Genomic DNA, 18685 nt, shown 5'->3' on the forward strand with positions numbered 1-18685 from the left:
TTCCAAGTCACGATTGTGTGCTCTGGCCATTGTGGACAGAGAAAGAACAGCTACAACAATGATTTAACAATGTTTCACAACAGTACAAGGGATGGGCACCTTGTGACTTGTACTTCACTCCTCACATAGAAATTAGAAGCAGGAGTAGACCATTCGAACCTGCTCTGCCATTCATTATGATCATGGCTGCTTATCAAATTCAACATCCTGATCCGAGTTCCTCATGATCCCTTGATCTTGTTCGCCCCAAGAGCTATATCTAATTTCTTCTTGAAATCACACATTTTGGCTTCAACTGCTATCTCTGATAGTGAATTCCACACATTCACCCCTCTCTGAATGAAGAAATTTCTCTTCACATTAGTCCTACAAAGGTTTATCTCTTATGCTCAAACTATGACCCCCTAGTTCTAGACTCACCCACCATCGGGAACATTCTTGCTGAATCCACTCTGTCTAATCCTGCTAAAAGTTTATAAGTTTCTCTGAGATCCCCTCTCACTCTTCTAAACCCCAATGAATACAATCCTACCCGACTTATTTTCTCTTCATATGACAGACCTGCCATCCCAAGAATCAGCCTGGTAAACCTTCACTGTACTCCCCCTGGTTATCGGACAACAAATTTTATGAAATTGGGCACACAATATGGAAGCAGGCTAAAATTACACTCAGAGCCTCTCCGCTAAAAATCACAAAGTAACAGACACAGATTAGCAGGCAAGAGCATGCTTTTAGAATGCAAAAGAGGGCTAGCACACAAGGGAAGCTGGACAGGATGGTACCTACAGGAACTAAATTAAAAAGCACATCCCTACCCCACCAAATCAGCACTTCTAAACCAGTCAAATAACCTATGGAGACACCTAAAAATTAACATAGCTAAGGAAACGTCCCTGGCCCCTCAAAATCTTTGAGATCAATCACACACCCATTGTTCAAAGCCCAGAGATTCTAGACCATTAATAACCAGACAAGAACGATTAACACACACTTAAAACAATCGTCCTAACACTCGAAAACATCGAGCCAGGATTGCTAAAGTCGAATACTGTAAATAAAGTATTAGCATTTGAATCACATACTACACCAAAGTTCAGGTATAACTATAGCCCGTTGCGGTGGACCTTTAGAGTGCTTTCAGGACAGTCCGATTGTATGTCCTGACTGCACCTCCATCGACGTAAAAGAAAATAAATTATTGAACTATGTCATTTCACCCACTCGCGCTAACACCCTAATAGCAAGGACACCCTCCTTCAGGTAAGGACACCAAAACTGCACACAATACTCCAGATGTGCCCTCATCAATGCCCTGTACAATGCAGTAAAACATCTCTATTCATGTACTCAAATCCTCTCACTACGAAGGCCAACATACCATTTGCCTTCTTGACTGCCTGCTGTCAGATCCAGGCAATAAATTGCGTCCCAATCTCAAATGCCCAGAGTTTCAGATAAGTATTGGTGATCCACCCGGTCAAATGCCTTCTACTCAAGAGACAGAATTCCAATTCCTCTGGTAATGGTCCTGGACCAGGTGGATGTTATGGTGAATGGTCCAGCCAATGAAGACCCAGCCAGCGACATGTGATCACTACCCTACTCCCTTGGACAGCCTCTCCAGGTACAAGACCCAGGCTGTTCAGGCTGACCATGGAGCTCTTTAGGACATTCTTGGAAATCCTGGAGAATGACTACGTGAGGTTCTGGGTGACGGTATTGTGACCAAAGAGATGCCCATTTCGTACTGCAGGCCCTTTATTTCCCTTTGCCCAAGAAGAGAGATCCCCACCTGCTAATAAAACCTGTGTCCAGTCTCCCTCAGCATGGATTGCAAAATCTTCATCAGGGCAATGTCCTTCCGCCTTGGCATTGCACGTTGGACCACGATTCACGCTGCCACCGCCACTGCCGCCGCCACCACCATAGCCTTGTGGTTTACTGCAAGAAGTACGCAGCATACTTCCTGCCCCAGAGCACTAAGAAGTTCTGGAACCTCGGCAGTGCCTCTCTGCTGCCATTGATTTAAAAGCTGGCTACAATCACCTTCAAGTCATAAGTATAGTGCTACCTTCCCCGTCACCGCTCAGGAAACCAACAAGGAAGCCATTTAGTTGATGCCACTCAATCCGGTCCTTGTACAGCTCTCCTTTACCATTGACTTGGATGGACCAGAACAGCAGCGCCAGCTTCGACCAGTGATCCAGTGCCATATGAGGTCAGCATCTTGCCTCCCAGCATTAAATGGACTGGCAGAGCGCATGGTACAAACCTTTCAGTAATCATTAAAAAAAACAAGTAAACAGATCCCTTTCTTTACAGATAGCCAGTTTTCTAACATCACATAACACCACAACAAACATGACCACAGGGATAATGCTAGCTGAGTTACTGATGTGATGCCATTTTAGAATACAATTGGACATATTCCAAAATTTGGTGGAGAGGGTAGAGGTTAGGCAAGCCTCTCAAGGAAAGTCCTGATTCAGGGAGGAAAATCACCGTGGATTTCACCCCTTTTCAGGTTAAGTGCCCATCCACACCAGCAGGAAAACAGCTGGCGCTGGCAGTATCTGTCAGATGGGGTTTCATCCACCTAAAAGATGCAAATGAGCTTATCTCAGGGAACCCGCTAGCCAGTCACACTGTGCACAGTGCCCCTCCCACCAAAAAAATGCTATTATGCTTCCACAATGTTTATTTATTAGTGTCACATGTAGACTTAGATTAACACTGCAATGAGGTCACTGTGAACATCCCCTAGGAATGACACTCTGATGCTTGTTCTAGAGGGAGAATTTAGCATGGCCAATGCACCTAACCAGCATGTTTTTCAGACTGTGGGAGGAAAACGGAGCAACACAGGGAAACGCACGCAGGCGCGGGGAAACGCACGCAGGCGCGGTGAACGCGGGGAAAGGCGCGCAGACGCGGGGAAACGAACCCGGATCCCTCACTGTTCCACCATGCTGCCTCATTAGACCAGAAAAGCAGTACCAAGTCTTCATTAAAGACAGACATCCTCCCTCCTCCCCTGCCACTGCACAGAAGAGGTTGACCCAACACCCCCCCACCCTCCCCAAGCCCCGGCACCCACCCCACACCCCTCCAGCGCCCCCACGCCTCCACCCCATCCCACACCCTGCACGTCCCCCCCACCACCCTTCACCAACCCCCCGCCCCACCAAACCTCCCCTCGCCCCTCCCCTCCCCTCCCCTTACACCTCACCCCGCCCCAACCTCCCCTACACCTCGCCCCACCCCACACCACAACCCCCACCCACCCCTCCCCTACACCTTGCCCCACCCCACACCACAACCTCCACCCACCCCTTCCCTACACCTCGCCCCATCCCACACCTCCTCCGCCCCACCCCACACCTTCCCCACACCTCGTCCACCCCACCCCTCCCCCGCCCCACCCCACCCCACACCTCCCCCCCCACGCGCCCCCTCCCCACCCACGCACCTCCTCCCACGCCCCCCTCCCCCGCACCTCCTCCCCCCTCCCCACCCAGGCCCAACCTCAGTGTCCCCCCACCCCCCGACCTCTCACTTACATTGGTTCTATGTCTGATTGACAGTTTTGGTTTCTTTAGAGGGAATGAGAGGTCACAAAAGGGGAAGTTAAATCAGCAGGAGGGAGTGCTCCATGGGTTAACTAGAGGCTTGCAATTGAAGCCAGGGAGTTGAGTACAGCAGTCTGACCTTGTTGTGAATTGTGTGTTATTTGGCAATAAAGCCTTTGATTGAAATCAAATGCCCTCAATCTATTACAGTAACATATTTAAATACTGAAGGAAGGCATGAGGCTTCAGATTGTGTGAATCCTACAACTTTTGTTTTAAATCTCTTCTTGCATTGAATATCTTCAGAATTGATTGTGCTGCAAAAATACATTTTAATTCAGTCTTCTCTTCATAAAGCATGAATTATATTTCCCCCATGGCTTGGTTGGTACTTGTTCTGCCTAGTTTTGAATGGAGTATATCAACTTGCAATATACACTATTATAATCCATGGTCTGTTCTGAATGAGCTGATCATAACTGGAGCAACAGGATTTTCATAACTGACTTGATTCCTAGACACTGGGTGCAAAATTCCATAAAACTGTTAATCTTTCACTGAGAATGAAATTCTGTTGACATTGGGCAAGAACAGTTTGAGACTTAAATATGCTTTTTTTTACATATTTGTTCATTGCCCATTCCTAAATGCCCTCATAAAAATGGGGATGAGCTACCAATGTGAACTGCTGAAATCTATGATGTACGGCTATACTATATGTCGTGTAGATTAACCAACAGTGCTGTTAGGGAAGTTCAGAATATTGACTTTATGACAGTGAAAGATTGATGATATTGTTCAAAGTCAGGATGGTGTGTGGCTTGGAGAAAAACTTGATGTTTTCATGTGGCTGCTTTTCTTGTCCTTCTGGATCGTGGTGGTTACTATTTGGAAAGTGCTGATGAAGGAGTCTTGGCAAGTAGCAGTGCGTCTTTAAATGAGACACGCTGCAGCCAATGTGTACCAATGGTAGAGGTATCTTGTCCTGAATGGGCGGAGCTGCAAGATTTTGACTCAATAATAGTGAAGGAACAGCAATATTGTTCCAAGCCAGAATGATATTTGGCTTGGAGCGGGACTTGCAAGTGATGGTGTTTCCATGCATCCGCTGTTCTTATTGAAGGTGGTAGAAGCTGAGGGTTTAGAAGGTTTACTAGGCTGATACTGGAGTTGAGGGGGTTGAACTATGAGAGGCTGAATAAACTAGGCTTGTACTCATTAGAGTTTAGAAGAATGAGGGGAGATCTCATTGAGACATATAAAATGAATGGGATGGATAGGATAGAGGTGGAGAGGCTCTTCCCGCTCAGTAAGGACAGTAGGGCTAGAGGGCACAGCCTCAAGATAAAGGGGGGGGGGGGCGGTTTAGAACAGAGTTGAGGAGGAACTTCTTCACTCAAAGGGTGGTGAATCTCTGGAATTCTCTGCCCGTTGAAGTGGTGGAGGCTGCCTCGCTAAATATATTTAAGATGTGGGTTGATAGGTTTTTGACAGGCAAGGGGATTAAGGGTTATGGGGAGAGGGCAGGAAAGTGGAACTGAGCCACTTCAGATCAGCCATGATCTTATTGAATGGCGGGACAGGCTCGAAGGGCTAGATGGCCTACTCCTGCTCCTATTTCTTATGTTCTTATGTTCGGAAAGTGCTGTCAAAGGTGCCTTGGTGAGTTGCCGCACTGCATCTTGTAGGTGCACTGCAGCAATTCACAGTATTGCCACTGTTGGTGGTGGACAGAGTGAACGTTGAAGGTGGTGGTGTGGTGCCAGCCAAGCAGGCTGGTTTGTCCTGGATGGTGCTGGGCTCCTTAAGTGTTGATATAGCTGCACTCATCCAGGCGAGTAGAGCATATTCCATCACACTCCAGACATATGCCTTGTAGGCTTTGGGAAGACAGGAAGTGTGTTATTCTCTACAAAATTCCCAGCTTCTCACCTGCTCTTGTAGCCATAATATTTATATGGCTAGCCCAGTTCAAGATCTAGTCAATGGTAAACCCCAGCATTTTGATATTAGACTAAAGGTGCGAGATAGAGAGATGAAATGTATTTGTTCTTTTATATTGAGTTTTTATATTGGCTTTCAGTGTTTTTAAATTTAACTTTTACCCATTTTCCAAATAAGCCCAAGTACTGAACTAAATTTTTTTCTGTTTGATGTTTCTCTACTACTACTACTTCCTATTTTAAAGTTGTCAACAAATTTTAAGAATTTACATTCTCTTTTATTACAAACTATGTTCTCAGGAGAACGCTCTCAACTTTTCTGGTAGCACTTTGGCTTCAGGCTTGTGTGTTCAAGTCTCATTCCAGAGTGCATCATCTTGTCTGGCACTTCATTGCTATGTTGGGGATTTCAAAATTCCAAGGACTGTTTTTAAGATAAACTGTTGAACCAAAACCTCATCTGTTTGCCTGAGTGAACTTAATTGACACCATGGCAGTTTTCAAGTAGGTATAAGGAACTTCCCTCAGCGTCCAGGACAATAGTTATCCTTCAGTCAAAGTGACCAAAATGGATAAAGGTAAATGACTAGATAATCTATCTGAAGAAGGAAATCCATAAAAAATACAAATACGAAAATTATCACTTCATGACTGAATCACCTAATAAAGGGGCTGTGAGAATAACATAAGGAACCCCTTAAAATCAAAACCTTGCACTCTGCAAAAAACACTTCGATCCCTGTCTGATTGAGCTATTCAGAATCACGACAGCTCTGGAAAGAGTAGATATGGCAAAACTGTTTTTGTTAGCAAAAGGATCAAGAAGCAGAGAACACTGGTTGGGGGTACCATTGACCAGAAACTCAATTGGACTCGCCACATAAATGCAGTAGCTACAAGTTAGATCAGAGGCTATGAATGCTGCAATGAGTAACTCACCTCCTGACTCCCCAGTGCCTGTCCACCATCTACAAGGCACAAGTCAGGAATATGATGGAATACTCCCCACTTGCCTGAATGAGTGCAGCTTCAACATCACTCAAGCAGCAATTCACCAAAGATCCTTAGACAGCACCCTTCAAATCTACAACCACTTCCATCTAGAAGGACAAAGGCAGCAGATACATGGGAACATCGCCATCTGCAAGTTTACCCCCAAGTCATTCACCTTTCTGACTTAGAAATATATCACTGTTCCTTCACAGTCGCTGGGACACAGTCACTGTTCCTCCTTAACGGCATTGTCAGTCAACCCACAGCATCTGGGCTGCAGCGTTTCAAGATGACTGCTCACCGCCACCTTCTCAAAGGTAACTGGAGGTGGGCAATAAATGCTGGCCAGCCAGTGATGCCCACGTCCCATGAATTAATTAAATAAAGCAATAACAATATGTGGAAGAACTATTTTGCACAGCAAGTGGTAAAGATTTGGACTGTACTGCCAAAGATAGGATTGGAAGCAGATTCAATTGAAGGCTTCACAAGAAAATGGGATCATTATCTGAAGAGTAAAATTTTGCGGGGCTATGGAAAAAGGAGAAATGGGACTAGGTGAGTCGCTCTTGCAGTGATGATGGATCAAATGGCCTCCGGTGGTGTAACCTATCTATGATTCTATGATCAGTTTCTTTTTCTTGTAGGAGATGGTAATTCCTTGACACTTGTATAGTGCTCCCCATCACTGACCGGCACATGCTACCTCAGTTGGCAAAAAAAAGCAGCACCTAGACAGCACTACAATTACTCCAATTGTACAATCTAGCATAGACAGTGGGTCAAATCAGAGTTTTCTGCAAGTTTATAATGGCTCTATTTAAAACTAGGGAATGTGCATACCATGCAAACCATAGGCAACAGGATTTTTTTTTTAAATGATTTATCAATATGTAAAGAGCCTGTGTGTTATATATGCTTTTACTGTATACTCAACAGTAATCTGTTTTAACAGATAAAACTGCACAGCAAAACGGTGGTTCACAAATAAGGGAGGGAAAATTAAAAGGAGAAAATATACATTAAAATGCTTTTTAAAAATTAATTTGTAGTATCTCTAGGTATTATGACTTTTTTTTTACCAGATTTGGGATAACTGACAAGGAGCGGAATATCTGGATCCATTTTGAGATCTTTCACCCATTCAAGCTGTTCAATAGAGTGAATCGGTGAAACGAATGTTACACCGTTATATTGAAAATACTCGAACGATTTCTTGGCCATTTCCATTGTGGATTTGTTACCTAAAAAAAAGGAAAGGTTCATTTCAGGATTTTGTTTTGCACTCATTGTAGCAGACAGTTGTAAAATCAATCCAGAATGCTGCAAAATATTGTAAGGCTAATTTTCTAGGCCTTTGCTCCAGCAAATTGAGTTTTCCCTTGCTGCAAATGTAAAGGAAAGTGGGTGGAGATCCAGATTTGTGCCCCTTCAATATGACTAAGGGCATAATGGGGCTGTTTAAATAAACTAAAATGGGTTCTTCCCAGTCTCCTGCTTAATTTCCCCACCAGGAATGGTTGCTTGACAGCCCAGGAAATATTCTGCTGTGTATGCTCCATAATTTCTGTATCATAGAACCCTACAGTGCAGAAAGAGGCCCTTCGGCCCATCGAGTCTGCACCAACACAGTCCCACCCAGGTCCTACACCCATGCCGCTACATATTATACGCACTAATCCCTCTAACCTATGCATCCCTGGACACTAGGGGCAATTTCTTAGCACGACCAATCAACCTAACCCACACATCTTTGGACTGTGGGAGGAAACCAGAGTATCCAGAGGAAACCAGTCGAACATTTGGAGAGGTTTGACATGATCAGGAATAGTCAGCATGGATTTGTCAAGGGCAGGTCGTGCCTTACAAGCCTAGTTGAGTTCTTCGATAATGTGACTGAACACATTGACGAAGGAAGTGCCGTGGACGTAGTGTACATGGACTTCAGCAAGGCGTTTGATAAGGTCCCCCATGCAAGACTTCTTGAGAAGGTGAGAGGGCATGGGATCCAAGGGCCTTTGGCCTTGTGGATCCAGAACTGGCTTGCCTGCAGAAGGCAGAGAGTGGTTGTGGATGGGGCTTTTTCTGAATGGAGGTCAGTCACCAGCGGAGTGCCTCAAGGATCTGTTCTGGGACCCTTGTTGTTTGTCATTTTCATAAATGACCTGGATGAGGAAGTGGAGGGATGGGTAAGTAAGTTCGCTGATGACACGAAGGTCGGTGGTGTTGTGGATGATCTGGAAGGATGGCAAAAGTTGCAGCAGGACATAGATAGGATGCAGGACTGGGCGGAGAAGTGGCAGATGGACTTCAACGCGGATAAATGTGTTGTCGTCCATTTTGGCAGAACCAACGGGATGAACGAGTACACTATTAAGGGCAGAAGTCTGAGTAGTGTTGAGGAGCAGAAGGATCTTGGGGTCCGGGTCCACAGGACTCTTAAATCGGCCTCGCAGGTGGAGGAGGTGGTCAAGAAGGCGTATGGTGTACTGGCCTTCATTAATCGAGGGATTGAGTTTAGGAGTCGGGAGGTAATGCTGGAACTTTATAAGACCCTTGTCAGGCCTCATTTGGAGTATTGTGCGCAGTTCTGGTCGCCTCACTATAGGAAAGATGTAGAAGCTATTGAAAGGGTGCAGAGGAGATTTACAAGGATGTTGCCTGGACTGGGAGGCATGCCTTATGAAGTTAGGTTGAGGGAGCTGGGACTCTTTTCCCTGGAGAGACGAAGGTTGAGAGGCGACCTGATAGAAGTTTACAAAATGTTGAGAGGGATAGATAGGGTGGACTCTCAGAGGCTATTTCCCCGGTTTGAAATGGTCGCTACGAGAGGACACAGATTTAAGGTGCGGGGAGGGAGGTTCAGAAGTGATGTTAGGGGTAAGTTTTTCACTCAGAGGGTGGTGAGTGAATGGAATCGGCTGCCGTCAGTGGTGGTGGAGGCGAACTCGCTGGGGTCTTTTAAAAGACTTCTGGATGAGTATATGGGGTTTAATGAGATTGAGGGTTATAGATAGGTCTGTAGGTTGGTAGGTGATGTGGTCGGCGCAACTTGTGGGCCAAAGGGCCTGTTTGTGCTGTAGTGTTCTATGTTCTATGTTCTATGTTCTATGAAACCCACAGACACAAGGAGAATGTGCAAACTCCACACAGACAGTGACCCGAGCCAAGAATCGAACCCAGGACCCTGGAGCTGTGAGACAGCAGTGCTAACCACTGTGCTACCGTGCCCTGGAGCTATGAAGCAGCAGTGCTAACCACTGTGCTACCGTGCCTCCGTATCCTCCAGAATCGCAGTGTTCAGTGGTCTGAGAAAGTTTCGAGGCAGGCACATTGATAAAAGTGGATAACAATTATTACCTTTGCCATGTCCTTACTCACTTAGCCTGTCTAAATCCCTTTAAAGCCTCTTTACATCCTCCTCAAAACTCACATTACCACTGAGTTTTGAGTATCAACAACTCAGAAATATTACATTGGATCCCACATCCAAATCATTAATATAGATTGTGAATAGCTAGAGCCCAAGCACAGGTCTTTGCGCCACCCCTTTTGTCACAGCCTGCCAACCTGAGAATGACTTGTTTATTCCTACTCTGTTTGTTAACCAATCCTTAATTCATGCTGTTATATTATCCCCTAATGCATGTTTCTAATTTGCTCACTAACTTCCTGTGCGGAACGGTATCAAAAACCTTCTGAAAATTCAAATACACAAAATCCACCAGAGAATACTTTGAGGGGCTCTCACCTGGACCTTTACAATACTTGGGAAATTATAATTGTGTGTGCTGGAGTCAAGCTCCCTCTGAAGAGAGTTAGTTTACTGTTATGCTGGACCAGTGGTGGGCAACCTGTGGCCACCAGGGTTCTGCATGCAGCCCATGAGACATTTTGTTGACCATTGCCCATGTACAGAGTTGCCACATTCCATTGATTTCTGTCCAAGTAACTTTTCTCTTACCAGTATGACTGAAGTTATACACACGTAAAGCAAGGGCAAGTGAAATGAGGTACGTGCTGATTGCATAAAAGATTGAGGGGGAGCTTTCCTGTCTTGCCTGCCACAGGAATCATAGCGGGCAGGGAGCAGACAATGCAAAGGTACGTTGACCTCAGGTGCCATTTTCAGAAACAGGCCCTTCAGCCCATCAAGTCTGCACCGACCACAATCCCATCCAGGCCCTATCCCCATATTTCTACGCATTTACTCGCTAATCCCTCTAACCTACACATCCCAGGACACTAAGGGGCAATTTTAGCATGGCCAATCAACCTAATCCGCACATCTTTGGACTGTGGGAGGAAACTGGAGCACCCGGAGGAAACCCACACAGACACAAGGAGAATGTGCAAACTCCACACAGACAGTGACCTGAGCTGGGAATTGAACCCAGGACCCTGGAACTGTGAAGCAGTAGTGCTAACCACTGTGCTACCATGCTCTAATGCCCTCTTGAATGCCTTGACTAAACTTGCCTCCACCACACTTTCAGGTGGTGTATTCCAAACCCATTGTGTGAAAACATTTTTTCCTCACATTTATTTCTTTTGCATCTCACTTTAATTTTGCACCCTCTCGTTCTTGATCTTTTTACAAGCAAGAACAGTTGCTCCTTTATCTACTCTGTCCACACCCCTCATGATTTTGACTATCAAATCTACATATAGCCTTCTTCACTACAAAGAAAACAGTCCCAACCTCTCCAATCTATCTCCAAAACTGAAGTTTCGCATCCCTGGAACCATTGTTATACACCTCTTTTGCACTCCCTCCTCTGCATTCCTGTACTTCCTATAGTGTGACACCTGGAACTGTACTCAATATTCCAGCTGAGGTCTAACTAAAGTCTAATTTCAACATAACCTCCTTGCTTTTGTATTATCTGCCCCTTTTAATAAAACTCTATACTGTACACTTTATTAACTGCTCTCTCCACCTATTCTGCCACTTTCAATAATCTATACATATATACAAACTTAGGTCTCTGTCCCTACACCCCCTTAGCATTGTACCCCTGAATTTATATTGTCTATCCATGTTCTTCCTACCAAAATGCATCCCTACTACACTGAATTTCATCTACCACCTATCTGTCCAGACCACCAACTTATCTATGTCCTTCTGCAATTCTACACTGATGGTATAGTGGATAGTGAAGAAGGTTATCGAGGATTGCAACAGGATCTTGATCAATTGGGCCAGTGGGCTGATGAATGGCAGATAGAGTTTAAATTAAATAAGTGTGAGGTGTTATATTTTGGTAGATCGAATCAGGGCAGGGCTTACTCAGTTAATGGTAGGGTATTAGGGAGAGTTATAGAACAAAGAGATCTAGTGGTACAGGTTCACAGCTTCTTGAAACTGGAATCACAGTTGGACAAAGTGGTGAAGGCATTCAGCATGCCTTGTTTCATTGGTCAGAACATTGACTACAGGAGGTGGGATGTCTTCTTGAAGTTGTACAAGACATTAGTAAGACCACACTTGTAATACTGTGTACAGTTCTGGTCACCCTATTATAGAAAGGATATTTTTAAACTAGAAAGAGTGTAGAAAAGATTTACTAGGATACTACTGGGACTTAATAGTTTGAGTTATAAAGGAGAGGCTGGATAGACTGGGACTTTTTTTCCCTTTAGGGGGCTTAGGGGTGATCTTATAAAGATCTATAAAATAATGAGGGGCATAAATCAACTAGATAGTCAACATCTTTTCCCAAAGGTAGGGGAATCTAAAACTAGAGGGCATAGGTTTAAGGAGAGAGAGGGGAGAGATACAAAAGGATCCAGAGGGCAGTTTTTTTTCCCCCACAGAGAGGATGATGAGTGTCTGGAACAAGCTGCCAGAGGTAGTAGTGGACAAATTTGTCTTTTAAAAAGCATTTAGACAGTTACATGGATAAGATGAGTATAGAGGGAGATGGGCCAAATGCAGGCAACTGGGACTAACTTAGTGGTTAAAAAAAGGCACATGGACAATTTGGGCCAAAGGGCCTATTTCCATGCTGTAAACCTCTATGGCTCTAAATTGATCCAGGATACTTACAAAAATGGTATAAAAACATTACTTTAAACACTGCTTATCTTCTCCATTGCAGATTGCTTCTATTTCCTGATAGTTGTGAAATCCTTCTGCAAGGGATCAAATGATTTTAAATATGATCTATTGCCCACCAAAATGACTGAAGAACTTTTGTCCAATCAAAATGACTGAAGTAGAACTTTACATTGCAAATATTCTTCTGATTTCCTTATTTTTTTCTATTTATTATTTTATAACAACTGATTGCAGTTCTGGTCTTCCTCTATCTGTGAAGTCATATTGACAACAAATGTGGGTGGAGCAGCAATATTTATTTTCCGAGTTTCTGTACAGATTAACTGGAATAAACTTTATAAACAGACTGTCAATATTCTTAATATACACAAATTGAAAGCAATTAACAGCCTTAATCAGCAGGAACACTCTTACCGTTTGAGAGTTGTGGATCAATAGCTGTACGATTCAACACCTTCCCAAAACGAATCGAGCCACAACTCCTTATTTCTATGCAGCTGCAAGTGCAATCGGAGAAGGGTTTGTCATGACTAACCTGATTGGTCTAGTTTAGTAGGAAGAGCAAGGGAGGCAGCAAATCGATTAGATGCACATTTTAAGTATTAAAACGGAAGCGGACTTTGACCATAAATGGTCATTTTCATGTACATGTACAAGTCTGTGGCAGCATGGAGAAAACATATTAGTAATGAATAATTTCACAGAGAAGTCTTTCTCCTGACATTCTCTAACTAGAATTGATTGCCATGATTTAAGCTTTGATTTACAATTGTAGTTTGTTGTACTCTATGTTTTGATCTGTTACACTGGAAGAGATTTTTAATAATTAGTTGGTTTCTGAGTCACTGCGCTGACTGAACCAGTGGGGACCAAGAACTGAAACGTAATCGGACTGCTAATACTAATCATCCTCCCCACGAAGGGTTTTCCAGTTGGGAAAGCAAATTATTTGTAAATTAGCCACTCGATATGTTTATTTTCCATTGTTAATTCCCGAAAACTGAACAGGATTAGATAGCTCTTTTAGATGTCTGTTCGATGCTTCTCACCTGCCTCTGCTCAGTGCTTCTCACTGCCTCTATCCCGTGCTGTCGACTGCCACCAGGTCCTATTTACCCTGTCGTATCAACTGACACTGCAGGACAAATTGTCACTCAACTGAGAGAAGAATACAAGAAGGGGAGGGTTTGCTGCCTCTGGTCCTGGCGTCAATGGAAGGACAAGCTACAAATCTAATTCAACAAGAAGTCTCACAACACCAGGTTAAAGACCAACAGGTTTATTTGGTAGCAAAAGCTACTAGCTTTCGGAGGGAGTTCTGTTCACAAACAAGGCATTCTAACCATTATTTTGTAAATTGAGTTTGTGTCTTTATATGTCCTGTTTGTGATCAGAACTTCCACTTACCTCCGAAAGCTAGTGGCTTTTGCTACCAAATAAACCTGTTGGACTTTAACCTGGTGTTGTGAGACTTTTTACTGTGTTTACCCCCATCCAACACTGGCATCTCCACATCATAATTCTAATTGATAGAGAGGTAACACAGCATGGAGATGGTCAAACTGGAGGCCATGGTCGGCAATGTATTTGCGTCTATTCTCTTTCCACTTGGTCACTCACATTCATTGCTACTGCTCACTCTTAACATTACCCGTGGTTTGATTTCATTTATCTAGATCAATTGGACATCTCATGATTTGGAGGACAGTATGGAGAAATCCTTCCAAGGATGTATCTTCATTCATCCTGTCCTCTGTCTTTATTCTGTTTCTGATTTGATAGTTCATCTTTTGCAAACATGGGTGTTATCTGTGTTTAACCCCACTTCTTTACCCTTATATGGCTATATCATTCACTAGTATTAGTAAATTACTTAACTGTTCAAAATTCCCTTATGAATTAATAATTTTATTGTAAAGCGAACATTGCCTGCCTGCACACCTCCCATCCCGTTTCAAGAATGAGATTGAAAATAATAATGGGGAAATTAGGAAATGGCAAAGGAGTTAAACAAATACTTTGTGTCAGTGTTCACATTCCAAAAATACTAAATAATCAAGGAGCAGATGGGGGGAGGAAACAAATATAATAATAATCACCAGTGGAAATGTACTAGAGAAACTAATGGGGCTAAAGGCTGGTAATTACCCTGGCCCTGATGGATTGCATCCCAGGGTATTAAAGGAAGTAGTGACAGCGATAGTGGATGCACTGGTAGTAATCTTACAAGAATCCTTAAATTCTGGAAAAGTTCCAGAGAATTGGATAACTGCCAATGTAACACTTTTATTCAAAAAAGGAGGAAGACAAAAAACAACAACTACCATGGAATCCCTACAGTGCAGAAGGAGGCCATTTGGCCCATTGAGTTTGCATCAACCACAATCCCACCCAGGCTCTATTCCCATTACCCCACATATTTACCTTACTAATTCCCCTGATACTAGGGTCAATTTAGCATGACCAATCAACCTAATCTGCACATCTTTGGATTGTAGGAGGAAACCGGAGCTCCCAAAGGAAACCCACGCAGACATGGGGAGAATGTGTAAACTCCACACAGACAGTGACCAGTGGCCGGAATTGAACCCAGGTTCCTAATGCAGGGCTAACTACTGTGCTCGCCCATAGGCACTATAGGCCAGTTAGCTTAACTTTTGTCATTGGGACAATATTAGAGTCTATTATAAATGATGAAATAACAAAGTATTTAGAAATATGCAATATAATCAAACACTTCTTGATTCACTTCTTGAAGCTTGGCTTCATGAAGAGGAAGTCATGTCTGAAAAATCTATTAGAATTTTTTGAAGTGGCAACGAGCAGAATAGAAAGGATCAAGTAAATTAATATACTTACATTTTCAAAAAGCATTCAATAAGGACCACACAAAAGGCTACTTAATATATTAGCATAGATAGAAGTTTGGCTAACCAATGGAAGACAAAATTGGAATTAGAGGTATATTTTCAGGGTGACAACCTGTAACTAGTGGAGTGCCACAGGGATCCATGCTGAGGTCACAATTACTTATAATATATTAATGACTTGGATGAGGGAAATGAATGTACTATTGTCAAATTTATGGATAATACGCAATCAAGTGGTGAGAATGACATAAATGGTCCAATTTTACCATTGGGTCATGCTCAAAAATGGGCGCGAAAATGTAGTAAAGTCACGTGTGAGGCAATCCACACCCCTGCAGACTGCCACTTTACTGAAACCTAGGAATGGTGGCGATCCACTTCGCGCCCAAAACTGGCACAACAGCCATTTAATGAACTGCCCACCCAACTTTAATAGTATTTTCCCCTTTACCAACGCGTTTGCCAATCCAGAACCGTGCCATAATGGACCTGCTAAATAAAAGTCTGAATCGGGCACTCCAGCTGCTGAAGAGCATGTTCAGAGCTTCCAACGGCTCCCTGACTCAGATTAGTGGTTGGGGGAGGGGAGGACTAAGGTGGGTCAGATCATTCTCTGGTTGGGGCAGGAGGGGAGGGGAGCGAGGCCAGATTGTTGTCGGGTTTGGGGGGGGGGGGGAGGAGGAGGCAGATCAGATGAATCTGTGATGGGGTGGGGTGGAGGGCCGATCGTTTTTTGTTGGTGGGGTGGGGGGGAGGAGGGCTGATTGTTGTCTGGTGGGGTGGGGGAGGAGGAGGTAGGTCAAATGTTCCTCTGGGAGCGAGGGAGGGGTGAGTGAGGCCAGATGGAGGGGAGAGGAATGGGGAATAAGTGAGGCCAGATTGTTCTCTGCTTTGTGGGGGGGGGGGGGGGGGGGGGGGGCAATTGCTCACTGGTGGGAGGAGGAGGCAAATGGACGTCTGATAGGGAGAGGGCGAGCAGATGGGTATCTGGTAGGGGCATGCAGAGGTGTAGGGGGGTCCACTGCCAATCTGCAGGTGATCGGAGCAGGTGGAACAGCGAAGTGTGTGGATAGTGGGGGGGGGGGTGGATAAGGGGGTCAGCGCTGTGTGTGCGCACCATCGCTTCCACTTGTCACCCCAGGCCGCTTTCTGCGATGTTTTTTTCAGGCAGATTCCCAAATCAGATTTGCATTATGCTCAGATTCAGCACTTAGAATGGAAATAGTAAAAATCGGGCCCAAAGTCGAAGAGGGATATAGACAGGTTAGGTGAGTGGGCAAAAACTTAGCAGGTGGAATATAATGTAGGAAAATGTGAAGTGATGCACTTTAGTAGGAAGAATAAAAGAATTGAGAATCATTTAAATGGAGAAAAGACTGTAGAAAGCGGCAGCACAGAGGGACCTGGGGGGAGCTCGTGCATAAATCACAAAAAGCTAGCATGCAAATTTCAGGTAATTGGAAAGGCAAATTGAATGTTGGCCTTCATGTCAAAGGGAGTGGAGTATAAAGATAGGGAAGTGCTGGGACCAGAGTGCTGGCGAATCGAGTAAAGAGGACTGTAGACAGGGCTTTAAACTAATTAGGGGGGGGGAGGGTGTGAGGGTAGGTGACCTTACGAGGTCTAAAGTTAAGGAGAGTGTACATGTAAGGGAAGAGGCCGAGGATGTCCCAATAATAGAGGGAGTAGGGGGCGTGAGTATAGTTGGTGGCATTGCGGCAAATAGGGTCCAGGTGAAGGCTGGGATGAAAGCACTTTATCTGAATGCACGAAGCATTCGGAATAAAGTGGATGAGCTGGTGGCACAGATCGACACAAATGGATACGATCTGGTGGCCATTACAGAGACGTGGCTGCAGGGTGACAGGGACTGGGAGCTGAATGTACAGGGCTATCAAGTGTTTAGGAAGGATAGACAGGAGGGAAAAGGGGGGTGCGTAGCTCTGCTAATTAAGGATAGCATCACGGTGGTAGCAAGGGATGATACTGGAGCCAAGGAGCAGAGGATGGAATCGTTGTGGGTGGAGATTAGGAACAGCAAAGGGAGGAAGACGCTGGTGGGTGTCGTCTATAGGCCCCCGAATAATGATCTGGATATGGGGCGGGCTGTTAACGCGCAAATAAGTGCGGCATGCAGGAATGGGACGGCCGTAGTTATGGGGGATTTCAATCTGCATATTGATTGGTCGACCCATGTTGGACGTGGGGGGCTCGAGGAAGAGTTCTTGGAATGCTGCCGGGATATTTTCCTCGAACAGTGTGTGTTGGAGCCGACGAGGGAGCGAGCTATCTTGGATCTGGTGCTATGTAATGAAGTGGGTAGAATTAGGGACCTTGTGGTGAAGGATCCTCTTGGGGAGAGTGATCATTGTATGGTGGAGTTTCTGGTGCAGATGGAGGAGGAGAAAGTGGGTTCCCGGACACGCGTCCTTTGTTTGAATAAAGGGAAATACGGTAGGATGAGAGAAGAATTGGCGAATGTGGACTGGGAGAGCGCGTTGGAGGGAGGGTCTGTTGAGGAGCAGTGGAGGATCTTTAAGGAGATCTTTCTTGGTGCTCAACGGAAATTTATTCCGATGGTCAAAAAGGATAGTAGGAGGAGAGGTAATAAGCCGTGGATAACAAAGGAGGTGAAGGAAAGTGTTAAACTAAAAGCGGAGGAATTTAGAGTAGCTAAGAGTAGTGGGCGAGAAGAGGATTGGGAGAGGTTTAAATGTCAACAAAGATTGACAAAGAAGTTGATAAGGAAGGGTAGGAGAAACTATGAAGCTGGGCTAGCACTTAATATAAAAAAGGATAGCAAGAGTTTTTATAAATATATAAAAAGGAAGAGGCTGGCTAGGGTGAATGTTGGTCCTTTAGAGGATGAGAAAGGGGACCTAGTGGTAGGGGATGGGGATATGGCTAAGGTATTGAATAACTTTTTTGTTTCTGTCTTCACGGAGGAGGACGTGAATAATTTGCCGGGTGTTAGCGATAGAAAGGTGGTAGGACTGGAGGGTCTTAATGACATTACTGTTACTAGAAAGGCGGTGCTCGACAGACTGGAGGGGCTGATTGTGGACAAGTCCCCAGGACCGGATGGAATGCATCCGAGGGTTCTGAAAGAAATGGCGGAGGTGATAGTGGATGCCTTGGTGGTTATTTTCCAAACGTCGCTGGATTCCGGGGAAGTGCCGGATGATTGGAAAACGGCTAATGTTACGCCGTTGTTTAAGAAGGGTGCCAGGCAAAAGGCGGGGAATT

The 18685-nt window shown here is 44.6% G+C and overlaps 1 protein-coding gene across 1 annotated transcript in view; it reads right to left on the reverse strand.

Annotated features, from left to right (window-relative positions):
* Window positions 1-13090, reverse strand: part of LOC145357729 (amine sulfotransferase-like) — a 35473-nt gene extending 22383 nt beyond the window's left edge. The window contains exons 1-2 of the mRNA XM_080211162.1: window positions 12984-13090; window positions 7591-7752 (exon numbers count right to left, since the gene is read on the reverse strand). Coding sequence (XP_080067288.1) covers window positions 7591-7738 — 148 coding nt within the window. The 5' untranslated portion in view covers window positions 7739-7752; window positions 12984-13090. The remainder of the gene's footprint in view (window positions 1-7590; window positions 7753-12983) is intronic.
* Between the last annotated feature and the right edge of the window lie 5595 nt (window positions 13091-18685).

This window comes from Carcharhinus amblyrhynchos, chromosome 24 (genome assembly GCF_965287045.1).
Source record: "Carcharhinus amblyrhynchos chromosome 24, sCarAmb.v2.hapA, whole genome shotgun sequence".
In the NCBI taxonomy this organism is placed as follows: Eukaryota; Metazoa; Chordata; class Chondrichthyes; order Carcharhiniformes; family Carcharhinidae; genus Carcharhinus; species Carcharhinus amblyrhynchos.